At 39.0% G+C, this 26454-nt stretch overlaps 2 protein-coding genes and 1 long non-coding RNA gene across 14 annotated transcripts in view; 2 read left to right on the top strand and 1 right to left on the bottom strand.

The window, feature by feature from the left end:
• Positions 1 to 2168: 2168 nt before the first annotated feature.
• On the bottom strand, positions 2169 to 24414 carry DIPK2A (divergent protein kinase domain 2A). Of its 2 annotated transcripts, none has more exons than XM_086385723.1 (3): positions 23489 to 24414; positions 7777 to 8080; positions 2169 to 5090 (listed from the first exon to the last, which is right to left on the bottom strand). In XM_086385723.1, the coding sequence occupies exons 1-3, from the start codon at positions 24143 to 24145 to the stop codon at positions 4759 to 4761; spliced, it is 1293 nt and encodes a 430-aa protein (XP_086241849.1). In that variant the 5' UTR covers positions 24146 to 24414; the 3' UTR covers positions 2169 to 4758. The 2 variants fall into 2 exon arrangements, with proteins under 2 accessions (XP_086241849.1, XP_086241932.1); XM_086385806.1 differs by lacking the exon at positions 23489 to 24414 and adding an exon at positions 23297 to 23381.
• On the top strand, positions 21499 to 23972 carry LOC147379246 (uncharacterized). Its single transcript, XM_086385891.1, has one exon. The coding sequence runs from the start codon at positions 23104 to 23106 to the stop codon at positions 23512 to 23514; it is 411 nt and encodes a 136-aa protein (XP_086242017.1). The 5' UTR covers positions 21499 to 23103; the 3' UTR covers positions 23515 to 23972.
• Positions 24415 to 24501: 87 nt separating the features above from the next.
• The window catches only part of LOC147379244 (uncharacterized), an 81284-nt gene continuing 79331 nt past the window's right edge, over positions 24502 to 26454 (top strand). For all 11 annotated transcript variants that reach the window (XR_015158330.1, XR_015158318.1, XR_015158312.1 and 8 more), the window contains exon 1: positions 24502 to 24655. This is a non-coding gene — a long non-coding RNA (uncharacterized LOC147379244). The remainder of the gene's footprint in view (positions 24656 to 26454) is intronic.

The raw sequence follows: 26454 nt of genomic DNA, 5'->3' as shown, positions 1-26454 counted from the left end.
CACCTGCAATGCAGGAGACCCCAGTTTGATTCCTGAGTTGGGAAGATCCCCTGGAGAAGGGATAGGCTACCCACTCCAGTATTCATGGGCTTCCCTGGTAGCTCATATGGTGAAGAATCCGCCTGCAATGTGGAAGACCTGGATTCAATCCCTGGATTGGGAAGATCCCCTAGAGAAGGACATGGCAACCGACTTCAGTATTCTTGCCTGGAGAATCCCCATGGACAGAGGAGCCTACCAGGCTACAGTCCGTAGGGTCACAAAGTCAGACATGACTGAGAAACCAACAATTTGCCTGGAAAAGTCCATGAGCAGAGGAGCCTAGTGGGCTGTGGTCCACGGGTCACAAGAGTCAGACACAACTAAGCAAATGAGCACACACATTGCAGAGAGAACGCTGAAGTCAACCAGAAAGTCAACGGTGAGCATAGGTCTGCCACTATTTTTGTGACCAGTGGCAAATAACTTCAAAAGAAAGAGAACTAAAATGTCTTTATTCAAAATTTAGATATATAGCTCACTTAGCATAGTTTCGGAAAAGGCAATGGCACCCCACTCCAGTACTCTTGCCTGGAAAATCCCATGGACGGAGGAGCCTGGTGGGCTGCAGTCCATGGGGTCGCTAAGAGTCAGACAGGACTGAGCGACTTCACTTTCACTTTTCACTTTCATGCATTGGAGAAGGAAATGGCAGCCCACTCCAGTGTTCTTGCCTGGAGAATCCCAGGGACGGGGGAGCCTTGTGGGCTGCCGTCTGTGGGGTCGCACAGAGTCGGACACGACTGAATCGATTTAGCAGCAGCAGCAGCATAGTTTCATGGTTCTTCCACATAATAAAGCCAGCACGAAATTAAAAGTGGATGAGATTACTCAAGACATCCACCTTATTTTTCAGTTGTTCAAATTTATGTTTCCACTTGGTTTTAAAATAGATTTGTTCAAATCAGGATACAAAGGTGCTATCTGCATTTTAACTTAAGTCTCTTTTAAGTTAAAGGGTCTCCCTCCCTTTTCTTGCAATTGGTTAACAATGCCAAGACATTTATCCTGTAGAATTATCCCTATTCTGGATTTTGTTGATCATATTCCTATGGTATTCTGTAACATGTCCCTTTGTGCTGTGTATTTCCTATTAATGGACAGATCTGGAGGCTTGATCAGATTCAGGCTTTCCGCCCCCTGTCAAGACACTTCATAGGTGGTGCTGGGCACTTTTATTTGAATTGTATTATAAGGCACATCATGAAGATTAACCAATGAGTTCATCAGGTGCTGCCATTTCATCCAAAGTTCCTCATCAGCTTTTTAATTAATAGCTTCAGCAGCCATTGATAAGCACTGCCTAGCTCTTGTCAATTTATTAGGAATTTTAAAATGGTGATATTCTAACACTTATCTCCACATATTAACTACAATAATTCTATAAATTCTTCCCCTCAATTATTTAATTATCCTGGGATAAGGCAGGATATTCTTCTTTCTCTTCAGATTTCCAGTTTTCAGAATAATTCCTCAACATCTTTCCAAAGGTAACGGAGTTGGTTTGTTTTTGCCCTCTTTTATCATTCTGAATGCATAAGTTATATACTCAATGCATTTCATTTCATTTCAGTTTTTACTGAACATCAAAGTACTCCACATATATCACTAGTTGTTTAGAATCCCTCATTGGATCTTGAGCTTCTGAGAAAACATCTTCACGTTTCTGAAAGCTCTCTTGCTTTGGCAATACTTAGGTATTAATTTTTCCAATGTGAAATTTTTGTTGGAAGGAGAAAGTGCCTAATGTGCACGTATGAATCGAATGATCTCTCTCAAAATAAGCTGGGGCAAGCAGGCTGGAGTATAGATAAAACAAGTTTGGCCACCCATTGCTAACTTCTGAAGTTAGTATAAGCACAGTTTACTATTGTTCCTTGTATCATTCTCTTGTATACATTTGAAAAATTCCATAATGAAGCTTATAATTTCATTTTAGTAGTAAAACTGTAAAAAGTCATCAACTACTACAGAAAAACAGAAGACAAACATACCCTAAGTCTAGCTCACACCCAGTCAGATAGTTTCTCAAAATTATATGCAAGAGAAAAAAAAAAACTTATCTATTTTATCTCACTTTACATTCAAGAAAAAGTTGTACATCTGAAGTTAAGAGATAGTCTGAAAAGTGTGGTTCTTAAAGTATTCTTTATTAAGATTATTAAAAGTTGTAGAAACAACTTTATATTATAAAGGCACAGGGAGACAGTTCTGGTAAAATATTCAAATTAAACAGTAACTTACAGTACAAAAGACAATTTTAATGCACATACAAACCCCAAATGTCTGATTCAAAAATATTTTACTGTGTCTATTAATGGGCAATGATTAAAAATATAAATTGCTACTGTATAATAAATATCTGATAGTGAACATCTTGATAGCAAAGTGAACAAAATATTTATTGCTTTTCATATATATATTTTTCCCTGTAATTTAAAATTCCTAATTCTTTTATTATCTTCTCAACTTTTCCAAAGATAAAAGAAATTCCACATAATCTCACAGAAAAAATGGTAGTTATCAAAAACTACCTCAAGAAGCAATCACTGCTGGCAGTGTTTTCTCACTTCCTGTTCTGCAATCACAGTCGCCCTTCCAAAAAGTAAGATAAATGTTTGCTAAACAGTAAGACAACTGCTCTAATGACTGGCATTCTAAGGTTTGTAATGAATACTTATACAAATATAAAAGGTGCTCCATTTTGAAATGTGTATTTTATTCGAAGTTTTGGGCAAGAGGCGAATGTCTGACAAGTAATTTTACCTACTCTCCTCAAAAGTTTTCCAAAGCTGTAAAAAGTCAGCTTAGTAAAATTTCCAGCACTTGAATATTTCTTTGAGGGCTAGTTGGCATATGTAATGTACTAATGTATTAAAATTAACATAATGCAATGTATTTTATAAGGAAGAGATCTTACCCTTCTTCCAGTTTTTAAACTGGGATTAATTTTATTGATTTCCTCCTGCTCTTTCTTTAGCAACTGTTATAGATAGTACAGGTAGAACGTCCATCACAACAGTAAAAGAACATGAAAGCAACATCCTAATGAATGCTATTTCAACTTAAGAAATATCCACATGAAAGTCTTTGATAATCACTGTAAAGTTACTTAACCATATGTCATGTTCAGACAGTGCGTAGCAGCTAGTAATGTACCTGGCACAGAGTTGATGCTCAATAAATAGTTGCTGAATGAAGGAAAAAGAAAAACTTGGCTTTGGTTGTGCATACTTTAATCACGTTCTGATTAGAATAAGATCAGTCTAGAACTAAATACTGCACACTACATCAAACTTTGCTGTAAACAAAAGTTACGATTTCAAACAGAAAAATATCACCTACATTAGCTTTAGCCAATTTATATACACATATATTTTAACTTTAAAAAACACCCGAGAGAAATTTCACACATTTGTTAATTTTTATCCACATACTTAAATTTGATGTTGTTGATGGTTAACAATTAGGTAATGGAGACCAAGTTGGACAGACTGGCTAATAAACCTGTCTGCTTTATAGTTAGAATTACTAGTCCATCAATAAATTAAAAAGTTATGATGCCAGATTAAACTCAAACAATGACTACCACGCCGATTTTTGCAAAACTACCACACTGAAGTTACAGAAATGTAACTGAAGTTACATACGTTTGGAAGTAGTAGCACAATTTTTCAACATTAAAGAATAACCAGGAAGATATGAATTTAATAATGACAGACTCAAAATATTGGAAGTAGGACAGTAAGAATAAGTAGGTGACCAATTTTAAAATCTAGGACTAGGTCTAATATTTCTTTGGCATATGCTTACTATCCTGGACAAGTTAGCATTTAAAAAATACTGGTTTTTTTTTTCCTCTCAATTAAATTAACATTAAGGTATAGATTGCTAGTATACTCTTAAAGCATTTTAAGGGACAAAAATGACATTTTGCAACATATGCCAAAGTTCATATTTAGTGTACAGTTATAATTTATTGGCATAGAGGGATGTAACTGTTAAATAACCTTAAATGATCTCATGCAATGGTGAAGCCACAGAAAGTGGGAAGAAATATAAGTATTTACACAATAAAATATTCAGTTTTCTGAAAACTGAATTCTGTTTTTTCGGAAAAACACAGTAAACCTAGGAATCCTAACGGTAAATATGTACCGCATAGCACTGAATGAAAACTAGCCCAACTGTAAATGAACACCTATAGTAACCTGAATGTGTAAAATTTAATAAAAAACATAAAAATGGAAGAGAAAAAAAAAAAAACCCTACACATCAGAAGGAAAAAGTAGCCTATAAAACAGGCCATAATCTAACTTGATAATCAAAGTAAATAAAAGAGATTCACAAAATCATGACAGTAATGCAAACTAAGTCAAGTACCAAGTACCCTTTGATACACAAGCCAATGTAACTATCAGACTCATTTCCAATAGCTTAACAATACTCATTAATCCAGTCAGGCATTCAGGGGCTGAAGCGGTCAACAAGAGCTCAAGCCTCCAAAGTTTAAGAACAAACCCATCTGCAGAAGCAGCGCGTGATTTCTGAAATCATGTCTTATTTTGGTGGATGTTAACGTAAGATCTGTCAGTGCAAGTTTATCAGCCATTTGGAAGTATTACTTCCAAATGTCATTTTTCCGGATAGGTTTTGGTAGTTTTCGTTTTTAGCCAGTGCTATGTAAATGAAGAAAAGCAAAGACAAGTTCACCGTAGACTACCTCACATTGTTACTTAATTGTGCTAGATATTCACGCAGTTCTTTCGCAGCCTGGAATCTGCCGTAGCGCTTCTTTGGGTTTGCGCACTCATCCAGCAAGGCCTCGAGGCGGCCGTCTTTGGCAATTTCACTTGGTGGATCATGGAGGAGTCCTCCAGAAGTGCCACGCCACGTGGCGTGTCTGGATAAGAGGTTCTGACAAACAGCATAATAATTGTGGTCCACAGTGGCACGAGCACAAAGAATTTCTTTTGAAAATGATAAGCAAGCCTCCTTATCACAGTCATCAAATTTGCTTTCATACCATACATCCCAATTTTCAGGCTTATCTGTGAAAAGGGAAAGAAGGAGAAAGAGAAAAATACATTTTAGAAGGCTTTTCATTGTTTCCCAAAATGTAACATTTGACTAATGAACACAGTAATGTTGGTTCTTAAAACTATATTACATTAAACATTTAAATATATTAATTTCTACACAGACATTTATAAGGAGTCCACCAAGGCAGGGGAGAAGGATCAGACAAGGGTCTCTCCATACTAAAGGCCAAAGGGTTCAGCTTAGAGTGAAATTCTCCATGATACAGAGAAAGTGCCACATGCAAGTCTGACATAGTGCTACATGAGTACAGAGTAAGCAGTTCCAGTGCCTTAGACTGCAGAAAGCCACACAGGGAACAACTGATTGAGGCTTTGAAAGATAAACACGTCTGAAAAGAGGGAAAACAGCATGCTAGGCCCAGGGTACAGTATGTACCAAGGCATGGATCTAAGGGGTTGGTACAGATGGTACATTAAGGAAATAATAAATTCACTGTCGCTAGAGCACAGGTGACTGGGGAGGAGGCACAGGCAATGCTAGAGAAGAAGGCTGCACGTCCTGTGGTCATGACCACGATCTAATAGAAATGTACTCTGGGCTGAAGACTGGAGGTGCTAGGATGATGACAACAACTAAAGAAGGTCCAGGGAAAAGGTCAGACTGTACAAACACTTGATACAAAAATTAACAGTAAAGTCTGAGGTTCTAATTGGATGACAAAGTAGACACTATTAAGATAATATTAATATTTTATACATACAGAATAATATAAAGTAGCTGTGAGGTGTTCAGTAGAAAGATCCACTCAAGAAACTAAAAGGCCACTATAGCGGAAGCATTAAGGGCACTGGAGTTATGTTAAAAATGAAGCAGAACAAGGCCAAGTCACATAGATTATTCTCTGGTAAAGTGTACGAATTTTAGTCGACAAACCACTGGAAGTCATTACAAGCATTAAGGAAGGGAGTGCTAAGATCAGATTTATGTTTTGAAAAAGGAACTACCTGAGCAGGAGGAAACCAAAGGAGGAAATAATTTCAGAAAGCTGTTACTAATCAGTCACTTCACAAATTTGCCAATTGGGTGACTGCAAATAGTAACATGATCTTCTAAGTCAGGTTTAATGGGCTGAGAAATGAATGGACACTGAGGAAGTAGAGAAAGGCAGTAAGCAACTTTTAAAAATAGAGGGAAAGCAGCAGAGAATCTTATGCATACTTGTTCATGGGAAAGTAAGAAAACCTAGATTTTAAGAAGGAGGGTGGGAAATGAAGAAACTAACTGATGCAACAAGTTCTCAATGAAAGATCTATTTTCTCTGGAAGAAAATGTGTATTGCTTTTACTAGTTTAGATGATAAAGGGAAGGACATTAGGGAGTTGCCACAACAAAACCACAATCTCCCTGTAAAGGTCATTTACTAGAAAAAGGTAAGAAAAGAGGGTGAATAAATAAATACAGCCTTTTGCAAAGTTTCTATTTAGCCAGCTCTACCATGAGACATTTGAAAAGAATTAGCCAGAGCTAAAAAAGCACTGGAGCAATGCTCACTGTATGAAATGCCAAAGTACAGAAACTATATTGTATTCATCCAAGGTCAGGAATTAGTTGGTACAAAATTGTAACATGTATTCCAGGAATGCCCATGGTTAAAAAAAAAAAATTTACAAAAAAATTATTTTTACAAATACTGGAATAATAATGTTGTAGAGTTTAGGCAAGTTGCACAACTCTGTGAATATATATATTAAAAAAAAAAAAACTGAATACTTGGAAAAAAAGCACAGTTTAAGCTGCTGCAACTTCCACAAATGTATAAAGGGGTTAAGTGGGGAATGATGTACTCAGAGCAGGGCATCCACTCCCTGTGAAAGGATCTGCATGGCAGATAAGAAAGAATCAGAAAGTAGTTTTGTGAGTATGGAATCGGAACAAGGCATTGAGAAAAATCAAGTATTTAACAAGATAAGCTGAGATAATGTAAAATGTGTCAACCTAATACATTGCTGTTACACTCACTGCATTCCACAGGCGCCACAAACTTTTGGTCTCTTCATCAACAGACCCACATGACAGGAGGGGGTTAAAAATACAAGGCTTTTTACTGTGAAACAACAACCCTGAGGTTTCTTTTACTAAGTACATTAGTTACAGAACCACAGGCTTTGTCCTTGAAACTAAAATTCCTATGACACTTAATTTTCAAAACACTTTAGACATTCTGCCCACCTATCCAGTGAAGAGCTCATAAATAAATGAAAGCAAAGTTTAATGTCAAACCAGAGTTAGAGATCTGCAGTGCTAGGAATCATCTACATGGTTAAAAAGGAAAAAAAGAATCACTGGAGGGACCTCACAGAAAAATGAAACACAGAATATTACTGTAAGAGAATCCACAGAAAAACAGACTCTACAAAAGCAGTATAGTCTCTCTGGTAGCCTTTAACTAAATAAAAACTTAATACTGCATTAGAGTCCTAAACCACAGCACGCAGCAGACAGTATGGAAGAGACGTGTATGCACACACAGCCCACACACAGTATATCTGGGTCCATTTGAACCTGAAGTATATTTTACTATATATGGACAAACTGTGACTAAGAGTTGCTTTTTAAGGAGGAAGTTTTAAAAATCTGCATCATATAATGTAAACATTTGACATAGGAAAAAAACCCTACAAGTTATATACTTACTTTGTCTGATTAACCTTTTGTCAGCAACCAAAACGTTTTCAGCGTCCACAATGATTACCTTCCCATCTCTAGGACCAACTGCAAAATTGTCAAAGCTGACGTCCAGGAGGTAGAGTGCAAATTCAAAGTCATTGTTTGTGAGCTGCTCTGCTATTTCCATTAACTGCCAAGCGAGGTCAACTCGTTTCTCCCATGGTGCATTAAAGTAACTCCACAGTTCTTCTCCAACATAATTTACAGCCACCATTCTTCCACAAGCTCCAAGATATTTTGCAAATGGCCAACCTTCATCAGATGGAAAACTCTACGAAAGAATTATCTTCATTACAAGACATTCTGATGAGGATATCCTAGGTCTATCCCCAGATCCTCGCAGTAGAGATTTCTGCTAGGCATGAGCTTGGATTTTCTTGTTATATTCAATAGTTCAAAAGACATAAACATTTTTTTAATTGAGATATAATTAATTTAAGATGTGATGTTAATTTCTGTTAAACAGCAAAGTGATTCAGTTATATGTGTATATATACATTCTTTTAAAAAAAAATTCTTTTCCATTATGGTTTATCTCAGGATATTGAATACAGTTTCCTGTGCTACACAGTCGGATCTTGTTATTTATCCAATTCTATATGTAATAGTTTGCATCTGCTAAGTCCAAGTTCACCCCCCCTCACCCCTCCCCTTCCCTTTGGCAAACACAAGTCTGTTCTCTAGGTCTGTGAGTAACTTTATTTCTTTTTTAACTCATACCATTACTACGGACTTGAAATTTTTTTAATAGAGCACCTCACATTATAAAGCTAAAATAAGTCTTGCTTATTGAAATCTCAGAATCAAACTGATCAACAAAACACAAGACACTTTATTACCAGATCTAAAAGTAGAGATGTTTTCCTTTATCTTTTTGATTCATGTACATACAATCAACCAAAACTTTCTTTTGAATGAACAGGACTGCACACCTATTAGCCAGCAAGTGTTACCAGGCATCAGGCACTCTGTTATGCTGGCAATAAGAGTGAACTGCACTGTCTCTAAAATAAAAATTTTAGAAGACAAATACCAAACAAATAACTATGAGTGTAATTAAGTATTAGTTACAAAAAAATGGTTCTGGTCCTAAGAGTCTTTAATAGGGACCTAATCTAGTCCAGAAGCAGGCAGGAGAGGAATGCAGAGAAAGATTCTTGGGAAATGTCTTCTAATCTGTACCCACAGGTTGGTAAAGAGCAGTCTGATAACCTACAATGCAATCGCCACTCCAAGTATCTCTGATGCCAAGTTAGCTTTGCTTCCCTTTTCAATGTCACCCCATGTCTAATCACCTTAAATCCAACTTCAAAATTATTTATTCTCCTGATCTTGCCAAGATTTTCTAATGGATTTTTTAACTACTAGTAAGATTAACGGAGAAGGCAATGGCACCCCACTCCAGTACTGTTGCCCAGAAAATCCCATGGATGGAGGAGCCTGGTGGGCTGTAGTCCATGGGGTTGCTAAGAGTCAGACATGACTGAGTGACTTCACTTTCACTTTCCACTTTCATGCATTGGAGAAGGAAATGGCAACCCACTCCAGTGTTCTTGCCTGGAGAATTCCATGGACGGAGAAGCCTGGTAGGCTGCAGTCCATGGGGTCACACAGACCATGGGGTCACACAGAGTCGGACACGACTGAAGCGACTTGGCAGCAGCAGTAAGATTAACATCCTAAAACAAAAGTCTTCCAGGATTATGAACAAGTTATTTTCAACCTAAGTAAAATGGCAGGCTTATTCTAAAGTACTCTGCAGTATTGTAACACCCAGCTACAAGTTGAAAAAAGAGCAAAAGGGTGGGAAGTAATACTTTCAACAACTGTTGGAAGATCACGTGACCAGAGGCGTTTTTAAAGAGCTATTTTTCAGAATAGTGAAGTGAAAGTCACTCAGTCATGTCCAATTCTTTGTGACCCCCATGAACTATACAAGTCCATGGAATTCTCCTGGCCAGAACACTGGAGTGGGTAGCCGTTTCCTTCTCCAGGGGATCTTCCCAGCCCAGGGATGGAACCCAGGTCTCCTGCATTGCAGGCGATTCTTTCCCAGCTGAGCCACTAGGGAAGCCCTTTCAGTACAGTCCTTTCCTTAAATTAGAGGCAGATGATATTTACACAGATTGCAGGGCAAACTAAGCAAAACACTACAGAATATAAATATAGCCTACTTCTACTGCTAAAAATTGAACAATCTACATAAGAGCCAGAGATGAGGCTCTTCTGGGAACTCAAGAAAGTAGGTGGGTGATATTAATTTTACTCTGAGCTTTTATAAAATTGACAAAACTCAGTAACACTCTTAACTTTAAAATTTGTATCAACTTTAAAACAAAAGATTTATAGAGTCATACTTCATCCACAATTGCCTATTTTAATGTGTGCTTCCTTTTAACTATCAAATGTACAATAACTGTATTTGTTCTTTGTATATATACCTTTTCTGTTTAAATTTCAATATCTGCAGTTTTGTAATATAATACTAATTATGTAAATTAAAAATTTAGATGTTAGTATGAATCTTTAAATATAGTAAATGAATTAATTCAATTTTGTTCACAGACAGTATCTACTGATTCTTTAGTAATTAGAGGAAAGCACATTTTTAATCTTACCTGAGATTTTAAAACTTCTTGTGGGCACTAGGGAAAGTGACAGATTGCTCATTTCCAATGTGACATGCAAAAATTGCTAACCACACATTATTTTCAGCTTTTCCTCCCAACTTAAAATACCTCCATAATCTTGAAAATTTATAGGTAAAATGATTACAAAAGATTTAACTATTTCTCAGAAGTATTCATGTATAAAATCTGATATATAAAACAAAAGCACTGAAAATAACTAAGTATGTGAGATTATACAGTTTTGCAGTGCAAAAAATAAAAAACTCCTCCACATACACTATTGGCATATTATTCACATGCCATATTGTCAAACAGATACAAACATATCTTTGTGAAACTAAAATGGTCTTTGACAACAGGAGAAAAGGGAACCCTGCCAACATCTGCACATGTACAAATGCCTCCTTGTTTTTGGAGCCTTTCCAAGTGAACGACAGTCAAATATATACCTCATTACTCAAGTCCCTCATGGAAGAGAATAAAATATATGAACAAGTGTCATATTGAGCAACTTTATATTCATATAGCAATTTCTGACAATGTTAGCTGAAATCCTGTTCTGCCTCATTTTAACAAGAGCACAACAATTCTTTCATATAATTTGCTACCAAATCTTTTGGAAGAACTTTAACAAATGAATTCACATCACTTGCTCATATGAAAAGAATTTTTCATTGAATAATCAAAAGTCATACTTCATTAATAAGAACAGAATTCTACTGAGCATTCTATTGAAAATGCTCCAAGGAAGCCAAAATATTTATAATTTGTATTTAAAACAATTCTGGCTTAGAACCAAATGTACCATGATCAAGCAGAGTTTGAGAGACAAAAATTTTAAGATGTTACCACTTGGATTTATTAAATATATCAAGCAGTAAGAAAGAAAACATCTTACTTGCTGATTACCAAACTTCCACAGTGTATAAAACACAGTAGCTAGGATAAGAAGTATACTGCTGAGGCTCACTTTTTTTTTTTTTTTTTTCTTTAAACAAAATCTTAAAAATCTGCCCATTGTGCTGGGCAGATTTTCAAACTGCCTAACACAACAGGCACACAATTTCAAGTAACTTGAAATAAAATGTGTGTTTCATTTTTTACTTATATTTTTACTTTACTTTTTATTAATGTATAGGTGATTTACAATATTATGTTAGTTTCTATTGTACAGCACAGCAATTGAGTTTTTATTCTTTTCCCTTATAGGTTATTTCAAAATATTGAGTATAGTTCCCTATGCTAGAGTAGATTCTTGTTGGTTATCTATTTTATATATAGTAGTGAGTATATGTTAATCCCAATCTAATTTATCCCTCACGCACTTCTCTTTTGGTAACCATAAATTTGTTTTCAAAAGTGTGCAAGTCTCTGTTTTTGAAATAAGTTCATTTGTATCCTTTTAAGATTCCACATATAAACAACAATATTAATATATTTGACTTTGTCTTGCTTAGTTCACTTAGTATGATCATCTCTGGGTCCATCCATGTCGCTGCAAATGCCATTACTTCACTCTTTTTATGGCTGAGTAATATCACATTGTGTATATATACCACATCTTCTTGATCCATTCATCTGTAGGTGGATATTTAGGTTGCTTCCATATCTTGGTTATTCTAAATAGTGCTGCAAGGAACCACAGGACACATGTATATTTTAGAATTATGGTTTTCTCTGGATATATGCCTTGGAGCAGGATTGCAGAACCATATGGTAACTCTTCCCTGGTAGCTTCCCATATGGGCTTCCCTGGTGGCTCAGTCAGTAGAGAATCTGCCTGCAATGCAGGAGACCCGGGTTTCATCCCTGGGTCAGGAAGATCCCTTGGAAAAAGGAATGGCAACCCATTCCAGTGTTCTTGCCTGGAGAACTCCACAGACAGAAGAGCCTGGTGGGCTACAGTCCATGGGGTCTCAAAGAATCAGACATGACTGAGCGACTAACACTTTTACTTTCTTTCATGGCAACTCTATTTTAGTTTTTTGAGGAACCTCCATACTGTCCTCCATAGTGGCTGCACCAATTTATATTCCCACCAATAGTGTAGGACGGTTCCCTACTCTTCTCACACTCTCCAGCATTTATTACTTGTGGACTATCTGATGACAGTCATTCTGACTAGTGTGAGGCGGTAAGTCATTACAGCTGTGATTTGATTTTCCTAGTAGTGGTGCTGAGCATCTTTTCATGTGCCTTTGGCCATCGGTACGTCTTCTTTGGAGAAATGTCTGCTTAGATCTTCTATTTTTTGATGGGGCTGTTTGCTGAGCTGTCTGAGAAAATGTGTGTACTTTACAGGATTATTTACTAGTGGAAAAATGCATAAATACTTTTCATCTGAAAGAGAGTCTTTAAACCTGGAATGGTTTAAATTCTAACTGGATTGGAGGCACTCCAATTAATTGTTCAGGGTTTTTCATCAGGTTTGAATATGTCATACAGTATGCAAAGTTATAACCAAGTATTAGTTTAAGATTATACAAAGACACAAAATGGTTAAAAAACATATTTATTACTCTATTACTGCCTTTTTTTTTTTTTTTTACATTAAGTGGGTGACCACCCGAAGGAAAAGTCTGAGTATTACTACCAATGTAATAATTTAAAATGGAAATTTAAGTATCAAGTCAAAAATGCTTAACTCTAAGATTTAAAGCAAAATTAAATGCTTTCACTGTTAATTGACACAGTATTTTGAATATGAAACCTAAGATATCACCATGTCTAGGTACCTTTTAGCTTAAAAATCAAGGTTTTTAAGCTTTAAAAACTACTAGGATCATCTTCATTTTATGAGAAAATAAAATATATACAATCAATATAGTAAAGAGACAATTCAGATATTTTATATTTTTTAAGATACATAATATTTTATAAACTTTCTATATTTAAAGGGTAAAACAGTATATAAGCAGAAAATGGACTTGAAATCACTAGTCTAGCTTCTAAGTTTCACCTTTACCTCTGAATCTCACTAGCTGTGTGATGGTGGCAAAGTCAAAACTTTTTAGCGCTTTAGTCTCTTCTCTGTAAAACTGGAATAATACTTGTCCCATATTCATCAGGGCCATCAAAGGGAAAAAAGTATGAAATGCTAAACTGTAAAAAGGCTCCGTGCTATGAGAGATGTCTAGTGCATCTACAAGCAGTAAATACACAGATTTAAAACTTGGTAATATGTATATATATAAACACAGCACTGTAATTTGATTTTCATTTATAATAGGTAAGTATCACAAAGTAAATTCTAAATGCTGACATATCTATCACATCTATTGATCAAAACCAAAAGTCACAATGCTTTGTGGACCCTTCACGTGACCAAATGGGATGTGCAATCTAAAAATTCTAGAGTTGGAGGGTACTCAAGTTTTAAATACAGTTCAACTTTATCAGCATATAACTTAAGTGAGTTGCCTCAAGTCACAAAGGTAGCAGGGCTTCCCTAGTGGCTCAGTGGTAAAGAATCCTCCTGCCAATGCAGGAGCCACAAAACACATGGGGAGCCGCAAGTTTGATCCCTGGGTCAGGAAGAACCCCCGGAGGAGGAAATGGTAACCCACTCCAGGATTCTTGCTGGGATAATCCCATGGACAGAGAAGCCTGGCAGGCTATAGTCTATGAGGTCACAAAGAGTTGGACATGACTGAGCATGCATACACACACACACGCAAGTATTAAGAGGTGAAGTCAGGCTAATACAATCCCTCAATCCCAACATTCCTGTTTCAGAAGTTTTCAAATTTTGGAAAGGTGACAGTACATATGTTTCACATTCATATTACGCAATGCTTCAAGGACTTTGGGATAGCACCTTACAAGAAAACATTTTGCTGCAAAAATACCATAAGCTTATTCATCCCAAGTTGGATAAAGCACATGAATTACCTCATGTGTTTTCACATTTGTTTTTTAACTTGGCAAGGCCTATTTTTCTTCACTTTTTAAATCTAGAATTGCAGATAAGGTCAACTCACATTTCACTGACTACTATAAGAAGCTGGACTAAAAGGCAAAGAGAGTTACTGTGGAATGAAAATCCTGAATTAAAAAAATCCTATATCAAGCCTAACTCCATTGGAAATGCTAAGAGTTGCAAACAAAACATAATCCTGTTCTTAGCAAGGCTTTTTAGTCTGAGTTGGGAAGATGATTATAAACATATATAAATGATAAATTCTGGAATTTGTTACAAATCACAGAAAAGTACAGAAGATGCTGAGAAAGAAAAACAGGGACCTATTTTAAACTGTGTAGTAAAAGACAGCCTCCAAGTGCTACTTAGGGAGAACTCTAAATGCTGAGCATAATATTACACAGATTGGGGATGAGGCAGGAAGAATGTTGCAGGAATATGTTAGAGCCAGAAACTGTCTTCTCAGAACTGAAATTCAGAAAAAAAAAAAAAAAGGCCAAAGAACCTGCAGTGAAATGAGGAGGGAATGGCTTGAGGTAATGGGGTCTGGACAAGGAGGTAGAGATTAGATCACAATCATGTTGGGAATTACAGAATAAAACACAAACTCCCCAACACGGTCTACATGCCATGAAAACACCAAACAAGTGTCAAATCTTTAACATTCAGAAACATATTACTTACTAGAGTTAATCAATATCCTGTGGTATATAACCTTTAATCAACAGCCACTGTCCTACCATATTAATTACATCATTTTATTCTATTATATAAGAATACAGTCCTGAAAAAAGGAGACATGGGATGTGTAAGTAAAACTGACAAAAAAAACTAAAGTCAACTCTAAAATGTTCATGTTCTATTATCTTTTACTCTCTTTACATGACCAAAAGTGGGGTTTGCATACTAAGTTTAAAAGATAAGTAATTCCTCTAATACAAAAAATATGAAGTATTTTATAGCCATTTATTATCTCACAACATGCCATTAAAAAGAACATAACTTTGCAGTTTGCCTAAAAAAGAAATGTGTTACACAACTGCAAGACTGATTTTTTTTTTTAAGGAGAAAATTTCTAGTAAAAAGATAATGACTTGAAAAAAAACTCATAAATAATCAAACATATAGTCTAAAAATCTAGTTACAGGTTTTCCAAAGAACTGGCATTTCTACTCATACACACAATTTAAACTTGAGATCATTTCTAGAGAGTAAATTACCAAAAGCATACAAAATGCTTAGAGGTTCAATCTGAGCTTCAAAATTATTTTTAAAAGCCAAAATTTGAACAAAATCCCATTGTAGTAACGCATGTTATAACAGCTGTTCATAGAGATTAGTCAAATGTTCTGGTGACAGACTAATGTGTTCACAGTTTTGTGAACTGTCTAGAGGGGGAATACAGTAAAATTACTGGAATGATTTAATGGTTACCTAATTTTTGCTAAAATTTCTTTAAGACCTCAGCTTCTTAATTTATACTGCCAAATAGTAGCCAAAGTCCATTGCAAAGACTGTAGGATCTTAATAATCTCAAGATTTTCAAGTCACAGGATATGTTCCATTTGTTTCACTAAGTAATTTTCTGAATGCCATTTCCACCCACCTAGAATTCCAACAATATTAAGCAATGTCTTGAAAATAGCAAGGTTGTGTTATTTCACTGAATATCGTGTCCAACAGCTAGCTGTATCTAAAATAGGAAACTAATGTCAAAACACATCAGTAACAAAAAAACCTACCAAGTTTAATAGAAACAACTCATCTTTGAGAACAAATATCTTAAGAAATATTCTTCCATACCACCAAAAAAAAAAAAAAAAAAAGAAACAAACAAAAATTGCTTGGCCAATAAAATTTTAAATATATATTTCCTAGTCTCAACTGACCTCATGAGAACTAGCAACTGTGATTCATGTTTTTAAGTTGAAAGATATACCTAGAAACACTATACTCAAATATTTCTAATAAACTGTCAAATGGGGGAAAATAGGTATAAGCAGCTTCTTTTAGACCCAATAACCTAAGAATGCTACTTCATACTTTCTTTAGTCAAGATCTGACTTCTTTAATCTGCAAATAGAATAGTACTAACTTCCCCTCTTCCCTTTAAGACACAAACTGAATTAATACAGCCCTTCAGAAGTATAACACAGTATCTGCTAGGAGCATAGTATCTCTCTGCATTAAATACCTGGTGCCTGGTTTTGAATGTGTATTCCTTTGTCTTAAATTTAATACGACCACAACAAAACTCTTGGTTCTCCCTCCCCCAAAGCCATTCCTTCTCTGGGCTTCCTCAGCAGTAGTTGCTTAGACCAAAAACCCTGGTGATATCCTTTATGTTTCTTTCTCTCATACAGTAACCCATTCCCATCATCAAGTCCTATCAGGTATTTCTCCAAAACATACCATATCTAACTGCAACCACCTTAATACATACCAAGCTTTCTCCCACAAACCAGGGCAAAAGCCTTTGATGCCTTAAACCATTCTCCACAAAGCACGCACTGCTAAAAACACATTTATTGTTTCCCACTGCTCTGAAAACAAAATTCTAAACTCATGAAGCATGTTTACAAAGTCACACACAATATGGACCTTGCCTAATTCTATGATCCTGTGTTCTACCAGGCTTTTCTACTCCCATGCTTGATCCTGCTTTGGAACCTCTGAATTTGCCCTCAGAATTCTGTACCACTGGCTTTTTCTCATCATTCACATCTCAGCTAAAATGTCACTCTTAAATTCTGACCACTGAATTTAAAATTGTATCTCCAATCCAATTCTCCATTAAAGGAATCTGCTTTGTTCTTTTTACAGTATGTAAAATCTAAGATTACCTTGCTCTTTATTTGTTTGCTGCCTATACCTAATGCCCCAGAAAGCAAAGAACCCACAACTGTGCCCTGGCCTGTCATCTTTACTACACCCTAAGGGCACAGAGGTCAGTTCCCAGTACTATTTGTCAATGCCGCACAATTCCTGTCAGATCTCCCTCAGATAACACATCTTTTAAGATTCCATCTCGGAGTCTATGAATGCTAAGAAAAACCTTGACTTAACCTCTATTTTTAAAATTATTATTTACTAATGTACTAAACAGAATTATTAACTTTATGACTTACAGAGAAAAATTAAACTATTTGGTTTATATTACTGAATCCTTATGAAACCTATGTTTATACAATAGTCATCATCATATGGGACAAATCCTTAATGCCCTTTTAATTACTATTCCAAAAAAACTACGGCCTGAAGTAGCATCTACATAGGTATTTATGATGTATGTATATATATGTAGAGAGGATGACATTTAAACATTTGCCATAGGAAGAGTAAAATTTATATATTTCTAAGACGGATGTCATGGTGTACTAAGGAACTTTCAGATCAGATCAGATCAGTCGCTCAGTCATGTCCGACTCTTTGCGACCCCATGAATCACAGCACGCTAGGCCTCCCTGTCCATCACCAACTCCCGGAGTTCACTCAGACTCACGTCCACCGAGTCAGTGATGCCATCCAGCCATCTCATCCTCTGTCGTCCCGTTCTCCTCTTGCCCCCAATCCCTCCCTTTACTCATGTCTAAAAGTGAAATAAGCTGATTTGCAAAGTAATAATATACTGTAAAAAACTTTACAATTAAGGATATTTTACATATATTATCTGAATAATTCTCTCCTTTAAAACAATTCATTGGATAAGTATTAACATTCCCATTTTACCCATTTAAAAACTCAGGGTCTGAACCATCAAGTGACTTCGTGGTGGTCTAGAATGCTATTTCAATACTGCCATCACCACACCTCCTAGTCCCTGTGAGCATAACCCCATTTATCCTCAGAACTCAATTCCTCTGTGAAATCCTCCCTGGTATTCACTCCAATGAAGGTACACTTAGATGTCCCTCCCTAAATGAGTCATCTGACAGGATGCAAAGTATCTTTATTGGTAGGGCTAATTATACTATACTGATTTTAATTAGTCATTTATATACCTGCCAGCTACACACAGCTAAGCTACTTGCTGCCTGGAAAAGCCTTTTCAATCCAAATACCTTCTAACAGACTATTTACCAAACAAGCAAACAAACAAAATTCAGTTCTTCTAAGTCCAGGGCTATAAGTCCAAAGAGTTTCCAGCTGCTTCACAGATAAACTCCTGTAATCTATAAAAAAGACATAAAATGTGGATAAAAAATTTGATTACATAATTTAAAATCTTCCAAAGTCTATGATCAGGGTGAATAACTATCCTAATTTTATGCCAAGAATTTACTGTTTTAAGACAGTTTACAATCATTTACTAAAGTTCATTATGTATAGGGCTTATATTCTAAGGACATATTAGTTTTAGTGTGAAAAGTAAAGAAAGAAAACATGCCAGCATTCTGTGAAGAATAAGCAGCAATAACAGCAATATAGGAAGGAGCCAGAGACCAGAAGCCAGGAAATCAGAATAAAAACCAGTCTGATGATTCCCTGAAAAACTGACTCCCTATTAATGTATGAGAGGAATACGTGCTGACCCATGCAATGGAAATACGAGGGAAAATAGTTCAAATATTAGACGAAAAAAATATTTCTGCACTTTCAGAACTAACAATGGCCAAAAGATAGGAATATAAACAGAAAATAGGCCAGGGTATCAAATGATTTTGCTCCATTGATCTGGAAGTGTTTTCCTATGGATGATCATCTGTTTCTACAATCTTTCCAAAATAAAAGTATCTTTTTTGAGACCTGGGTTATACACAGATGTTATTTTTTTGTTTGCTCTGTCACTAAGCTCAATCAAGTGTCAATAAAACCTCTATTAAAAAGAAGAAAAACAAGAAAAAAAAAAAAAAACCCCTCTAGATATAAGCTTATTCATTTATTAGATTAAAAAGTAATCTATTCAGTACTACCTAGTCAGAAACATCTCTGAAGCCTAAATCTGAGAGTGTGGTTACCACAGCAGCAATCATTGGTAGAGAAGCAGGTGGCCCCTTAAACTCTGGTTTGAAAAGAAACTCCTGAGACAAAGTCTAGAACATCCTTTCTAGGTGCCACTGCCCCACAAGAACCTTAGCTACCCTTAGCTCCAGACTATTTTCCTTTAAAGGTAGTCTCAAATTTTGATTTGTTTTAACCTGATTTCATCTGTGTAAAAACTGGGGCTAGGAAGACAAGCTTGAAACAGGGCTAGCTAATCTGGCCTCTGACCCGTATACGCTATCAGGAATCAAGTACCAAACCTGTGACTCCCTTCCAGAAGAGCTTAAACCCACCAGTTAAACTCAAGTTCAGAAGCAAAGTGACAACTTCAAGTTGAGAGTGTAAGAGTCACAGGGTGTTGAGGCTGAAAAGGAAAGGATCTAATCCAATAGTGTCATTTTATAGATAAGTAAAGGGGGTCCCACAAGAAGTTCACCAACAGTCCAAAGTAAAAAAATCAGCTAAATGGTCATAATCTGTTTACGTCAAAAAGTGCATCTTAGTACATCTTAAAGATATATTCTTCACCTACAGAAATTATTCTTAAGGGCAGACACAACATTCACTCCAAGTTTAATTGTAAAAATTCATCTTGTAATGCAGGAGTGGACTAAATTAGGGAAGTAAAGGCATGGTTAATATTCAAAAACATAACTATTTTTAAAGTGATCCATATTCCAGACAAGCTTCAAAACTGTTAACCAAGTGCATTAGATAATTAAGTTACTTTTACTTATTTAATATCTAAGCACTTTCTAATTATTGAGTGCTTACTATGCATCAAGCACTATATAAAATGCTTTCCATGTATTATGTCATTTACAAGAACTGAAGGTTTAAAATCTATAGCTTAAACAATGATAGTTACATATTTTAAAAATTAAAGAAATCCTATTAAAAACATGATTTAGAAAACAAGACAAAATTCTGCAAATAAGACAAATTCCCACATTCTTGCCCTTAAACAACAAAGAGCTTTCTTATTTCTATAGATAAGACCATCTTCACTATCTCTGAGTTATAAAGTCAGAGATAACATTTTGAGCTTCAGGAAATCCAGACAGCATTTTTCTCCCTCACACACTCACAATGTTTATAAATTCAAGAATAGGTTAAGTACAAATACTGGTAAAAATTTCATCAGTAACAGAAAATATCTTGCTATCTCGCGAAATACTTCATTTTTAACTATTCCAAGAATGCTGCTATACGTTGTATTACAAAGTCCCTCTCTGCATTTTTCCCCATAGAATTTATGGCAAACTTGTTATGAAATATATCTCTAGGTAAAGTAAAACTGTGAAGAGGAAAAGAAGGTATCGGTTCTAGCATTATCCTGCTGATGCTTATAATTTTTCCTTAGAGCTAGATAAACTGCTGTAAGCTAGTAAAACTATTCAACAATGGGCAAAGAGTCATACTTCTGTATCATTTCACATTGGGAAATCTACACAACAAATCTGTACAGCTTTAGGTCCATATCATATCTTGCAGACATTTAATACCATTCATGTCTCCTTTCAAGGCATAACAGAAACTTAGGTTTTTTACTGTTTCTTAAAATCTGAAGAGGCAAATTGAATGGGCTAAATTCACACATACTTTTCAGTTCTTTAGTACTGTATCAAGAGATTTTTAAATGTTTATTTTTGGAAGCATGTTTACTATATGGAAACTCTTGTTAAGAACAGCTTGATGAATTCAGTTTAAAATACTTTTTCTCCCAAGTAGTTAATTTGGGGGCAATATAAAAAAAACTAGTTTTTCACCAACTGTCCAAAAATTCAATAAGTAGCTCCCTCTCCTGGAAAGAGAAAAAAAAAAAAAAGGGAGTTCCTCGTTAAGCTGTAAAACACACACTTGTACTTTTAAAAATATTTTTAAGAAACCCATGAACCCCAAAATATATATAAATAGAGTCAAAAAAATAAACATTCCTATGACTGACTGGTACTAAAGGCCTCAAATCTGTATTTCACACCGCATGTAACTATAAAACTAAATTAACATTTCAATTTACAAACAGCCGTCAATAATGTTGATACATGTATTTTCTCATTTGCTAAAAACAAACTTTTATCCTATAATCCACCTAGCCACATGGTCAAGTGATTGTGTCAGTAAGTTTAAATTACAAAAATATAACTGAACTTTTTTTTTTTTTTTCCAAGTTGTCTATCACTAAAGATGAAAAGAAGAAAAAGTTTAAGGGAAGAGTTAATCAGAAAACATACTTGACAATCTCAACTGTAAAGTAAATTGAAAATGGCAAGACAACTTCAAGCTTCAAAAACATGTATTTCCTAAATAAAGCATTTATCTCAGTGCAAACCAAATGTCAATATTTCTCATATTAAAGTGACATACATTTATAGAACTACATGTACAACATTCTTAAAGTGTTAGTTCTAACATCAGCAGAATCATCTGATAAAAACCTTTTAATATGCAGCTATTACTATAGGTGCAGAAAACGTGTATTATTAAGGAAGATCTTTACTAAATTTTTGGATCCCAGAGAATTTGACAGACTACTCAGCAAACTATATGGCTAGAGCTGTCTCCAGAGACCAAACTTGCTAACATAAACATCTATTTCTCAAAGAGAAAAGGCAGCTTAAATGGAAAAAAAAAAGTTTTAAATCAAAATGTACGCATTAAAAATGGACTTAGACTTTAGAGGCTGACTAATTTTGCAACTACCAAATAAAGTAATTTCTTCAAGTTTAACCAGTTTTATATCCTATTCACTGATAAGAGAGCAACATTTAATATACAATCTGTATTTTAAATAACCCATTACATACATCCTATGACTCCTTAAAATTTACTACAGTTTTATTTGAGGCAAAATACTTATTTTGTGTTAAAATTATTTGGCTACACTAATCAAACAATGCTGGTTTCTTTTGGCTAAGTTGGGCAGCGAAAAACTTGAGAAAAGCAAGCCATATAAATGAATAATGGACATTTCTATACATGCACTTTAGATTAAAAAAAAAAAAAATGCAACCCTGTACAAACCTCCTAGCCACTGGTGACATTCTTAGCAGCGCAGACAGGGCGTGAAGTATATCTAAATTACTTGGGATTAGTTTTATGTCATGTTCCCCCTGCCCCCACCCTTTGTATTTGAAATACAGCACAATTGGTATGGGGAAGGAGCAAGGTAACTTTCCCTGAGGTTATCAGGACAGATCACACCCCCACAGTTGCAACAACTGTCCAAGGACACCGCACTAAAGGCGAATGGGAATGTGTATAAACTCAATAACTTTCCCCAAGGTAAACACAGTTTTGAGGGATTCTGTTTTCTTTTTTGGCTGTCACCGCCAGCAGAAAGATCAAAGCCTATTCCCTAAGTCATGAGAGAGCCAATACGTCAACCAGGAGAGGTGACTCTTCTGGCCCTGGCCTAACAGTTCACCTCCTCCCTGCGGCCAAATTACCAAACGAACAGAGAAGGTCACCGGATCAGCATGAAAATGTCCGTCCTGACACCCTCGCAGCCTCAACTCCAACGTGCCTTATTTTTCCTCTTCTTAATCCCACCCAAAGCACACGACTCAAGGATGAACCCCACCCCAACCACGATCCCCATTTTCCAACCTCATCCTCCCAGTCTGGCTGCCCTGATGATGTGCCAGGTGAATGAGCTAAGAAATAAAACACAGACTTCGGGGCCGAAGTTAGGGCAGCCGGCGCGGGGTACTAAAGAGGAGAGCAAAAAACACTTGACAAGAGTACTAAGAAAAAGGTCCAATGGCTCGTGAGCTCGCCGCGGAAGCGCAAGCCCGGGCGGATCAAAGCAGAAAGGCAGGGAGGGAGAAGAGCCCCGGGAAACTGGCCGAAGAGACATTTTGGGAGCGAACGAGAGACAAGCTCCCTCTGGCGTTGAAGGATCCGCAGTCGGATCGGAGATGCGCCCGCGTCCAGCTGACCAGAGCCTTCTCACCCTTAGGCGGGTCGCCCTTCGCAACCCCACACTGCGCCCCGGGTCCCCCTGCGCCGCCGCCTTCCCACGCCCGCCGCCGCGCCGAGCCCGGTCCAGACAGGGCGACCAGCGCGGGCGGGGCCGTTTCTCCCGACTCCCGTTCCCCGGCCGGCCCTCCCGGCAGGACGCTCCCAACCGGAACCCCGCGCCTACCTGTAGCACCAGAGGCTCGGGGTTGAAGGCCAGGGTCAGCAGCAGCTGCATGCGCTCGGAGTCCTTGAGGTTGCGGAGCAGGAAGCTGCCCGAGTCCTTGGTCTCGGCATAGCGGCGCACCAGGCGGTCGAGCAGGCGCTGCGAGGGGCAGTGCACCAGGTCGGACCAGCCCTCCACCGCCTCCGGCGTGAGCAGCCGCACGTCGCCGTTGAGGCGCGCGAACTCGGTGCGGGGCATGGCCTGGAGCAGGTCGCAGCGGGGCCGGCCGGTGGCCCGCTTGCAGATGCTCTGGTCGAGCTGCGCCAGCTCGCGCTGCGAGCCGAGGCGCTTGAGCACCACTCGGCGGCGGCCGCCCTCGCGGGGCTCGCCGTACTGCGCGAAGTAGACGTTCTTCACGTTGAGGAAGTCCAGCAGGCGCAGGCGGCCCCACGCCTCGAACACCACCTGCCCGTTGAGGAAGCGGCGGCACCAGCTAGTTCCGAAACACGCCGGGCACTTATTGAGCTGCAGGAAGCGCCGGTCGGCCAGCTCGTTGCGCTGCCAGGAGGCGAGCAGCGACGGCGAGTGCAGCACCATCAGCACCAACAGGCTGCCCAGCGCCGCCAGCTTCAGCGAGCGGGACAGGCGGCCCAGCTTCGGGGGCACCAGGCGCCACATCCCGCCCGCCGCCCGTCCGCCAGCACCCGGAGGGCGAGGGCACCCCCGGGGCGCCCCCGCCGCGCCGAAACCCGGAGAGCGACCGGCAGGGGCCCCCGGGCGAGAGAAGGAGCAAGGCGCGCGGGCTGGGGCGGGAAGCGGAGTAGGTGTGTAAGAGAGAGACGGAGAGCGGGAACCAGCCGAGCCGAGCAGGCTGCGACTTCTCCCAGTCACTAGTCTCCACAACTCTCGAGCTCCCTCCTCCGAGCTCCCCGCCCTCCGACTCCGGCGGCGCCTCCTCCAAGCCAGTCAAGTTATACAGCAACGGGAGGAGGGAGGGAGCGCAGGGACTCGACGGCCGCGCGCCCGCGTGCGCCGTGCGCGCCCGCGCACTACTCGCTGGGGGCGCGAGAGCTGCGGCGGAGGTGGCCGCCTGCGGGACGAGCGAGGTCTCTGAGAAGAGAAAAGGAGGAACTCACGGAAGGGGAAGCTGGAATGACTCACACCGAAAAGTAGCAACAGTGTAGGAAGGTGGGAAGGATGAGGTGCCCGCGCGTCCCTGACGCCTCACGCCCCAGTTCGTGCGCGCTGACTCTCCAGAGGGAGAGCGAGGGGGCAGGGGGGCGGGGCTGGCGGGGCGGAGCTAGCGCGCCGCCGAGAGAGCGTCTGCGTGGGCTCCCGGGGGCAGCTTTGGGGTGGGGGGAGGGTTGCTCCACGGGGCGGAGCTCGAGCTTTTGGAGGCTGGGTAAACTCGCAAGCTCCTGTAGTGAAATTATTTAATACTTTTAGTAACAGTTACTCTTTTCTGATTGTTGCCTTTTACTGGGACCTGTTTTTTGCCGTTGTGCTAACAGTCACCTTAGGGGAAAAAATAAAGGAGCCGCAGAAGCCTATTGCAAGCCCCTGCCCTCCGCACGGCGCGCCGGGGGTGGAGGCCGAGTAGGCGGGGCGGCGTGCTCTCCGGGCCTTAGGCGAGTAGGGGCGCGCGCCCGGGGGCGGGGCGAGGCGAGGCCGCGGCGGGAGCTCGCCTCCCCCCGGCCCCGCGCGCCGCTCACTCCGGGGGCGGGCCTGCGAGGAAAACGTGGGAGAAGGCGTGAGTTGTGGCGGGACTATTTAGGGGCTTCACCTTCGGCATCTGTCACGTCTGTGAAGACATCTTAAATTAAAGCTGAGTGGGCACCAGGAAAGAGAAGTGTGCGAGGCAGCGTGATAACAAATGGCAAAGCAGGATGAAGAGAGAACAGACGCGGCCTGGCGTCGCCGGGAAATCTGCCCTAGCCACTGCGAAGGAGCTGGAACTAGCAGCTAATTTGCTCCCGCCAGCTTTCCCAGCCGGTTTCCTTCAACTGAAGGCGTTTTCTTCAACTCTGGGGAGTCTGTCCCAGGGCCTCCCTTGAGGCGCGGGCGGGCCCTTACTTCCCGTCTCGGACTCAGGCCTGCCCCAAGAGCCCCAACGCGTTGCTGTGACAGTAGCCATGGGGACCCGGGCTGCCTGGTGCTCCACACCTGCACCTTGGCTCAGCTTCACGCCACGACTACAAAAATAACTCGGAAATCTGTAGCTCCAGCGCCTTATTTTGGTAGAAGTTTAAGGGAACCCAGACTCTACAGTAGCTGAAATATGCAGTTATAATGCTTTTCAGTTTTAGCGCTAAAGTAATTAAAATGAGCAGTTTTTCTGATGCACAAGTGATTCCTCATGCGGTGTTAAAATATCTGGGTTTTAACCGAGTTAATGATAGGGGTTGAACAATGATGTTTAGGAGACCCATTCACTGGCATGTAGAAATCAACTCTAGAAGGGCTTAATGAAAAAAGTCTGTACTGGTTTCTGTGTGGTGGTCTCAACATTGTTTACTTGTAAAAGGAAGAGCTATACTCGAGAAGTACTGTTGTAGTCAGCATTTTGACCTTCGTGATAAAAGAATTCAAACTTTGGGGGGGAAAAACATACTTGTACAACTAATAAATATATTCAGCGTAGAAGTGACTTTTAAATGATGTTACATTGACTCCAGACAAATTGGGCGGTTTTAGTTCTTCCAGTTTGTACAAAGTGACTTGAAGTTTGATAATGCTAAGGATTTTTTGAAGCCTTCGGCAGTAACTTGATTTAACTTACTTTCAGAGCATCCTATAACTTCATGAAATGTAGAATTATGAACAATATCTCCATTGAGAGTTTGGTATGATTGGTCTGGAGATGTCAGCTCTGCTTCTGTCTCTGCTGATTTGTAAACTGGGCTGCTACTGCTGCTGCTAAGTCGCTTCAGTCCTGTCCAACTCTGTATGACTCCATAGACGGAAGCCCACCAGGCTCCCCCGTCCCT

Source organism: Bos grunniens, chromosome 1 (assembly GCF_055505025.1).
Source record: "Bos grunniens cultivar Pamir isolate PY7600 chromosome 1, Bosgru_T2T1.0, whole genome shotgun sequence".
Lineage (NCBI taxonomy): Eukaryota > Metazoa > Chordata > Mammalia > Artiodactyla > Bovidae > Bos > Bos grunniens.
The sequence above is the reverse complement of the archived record's forward strand: the minus strand, read 5'-3'. Positions and strand labels throughout refer to the sequence as shown.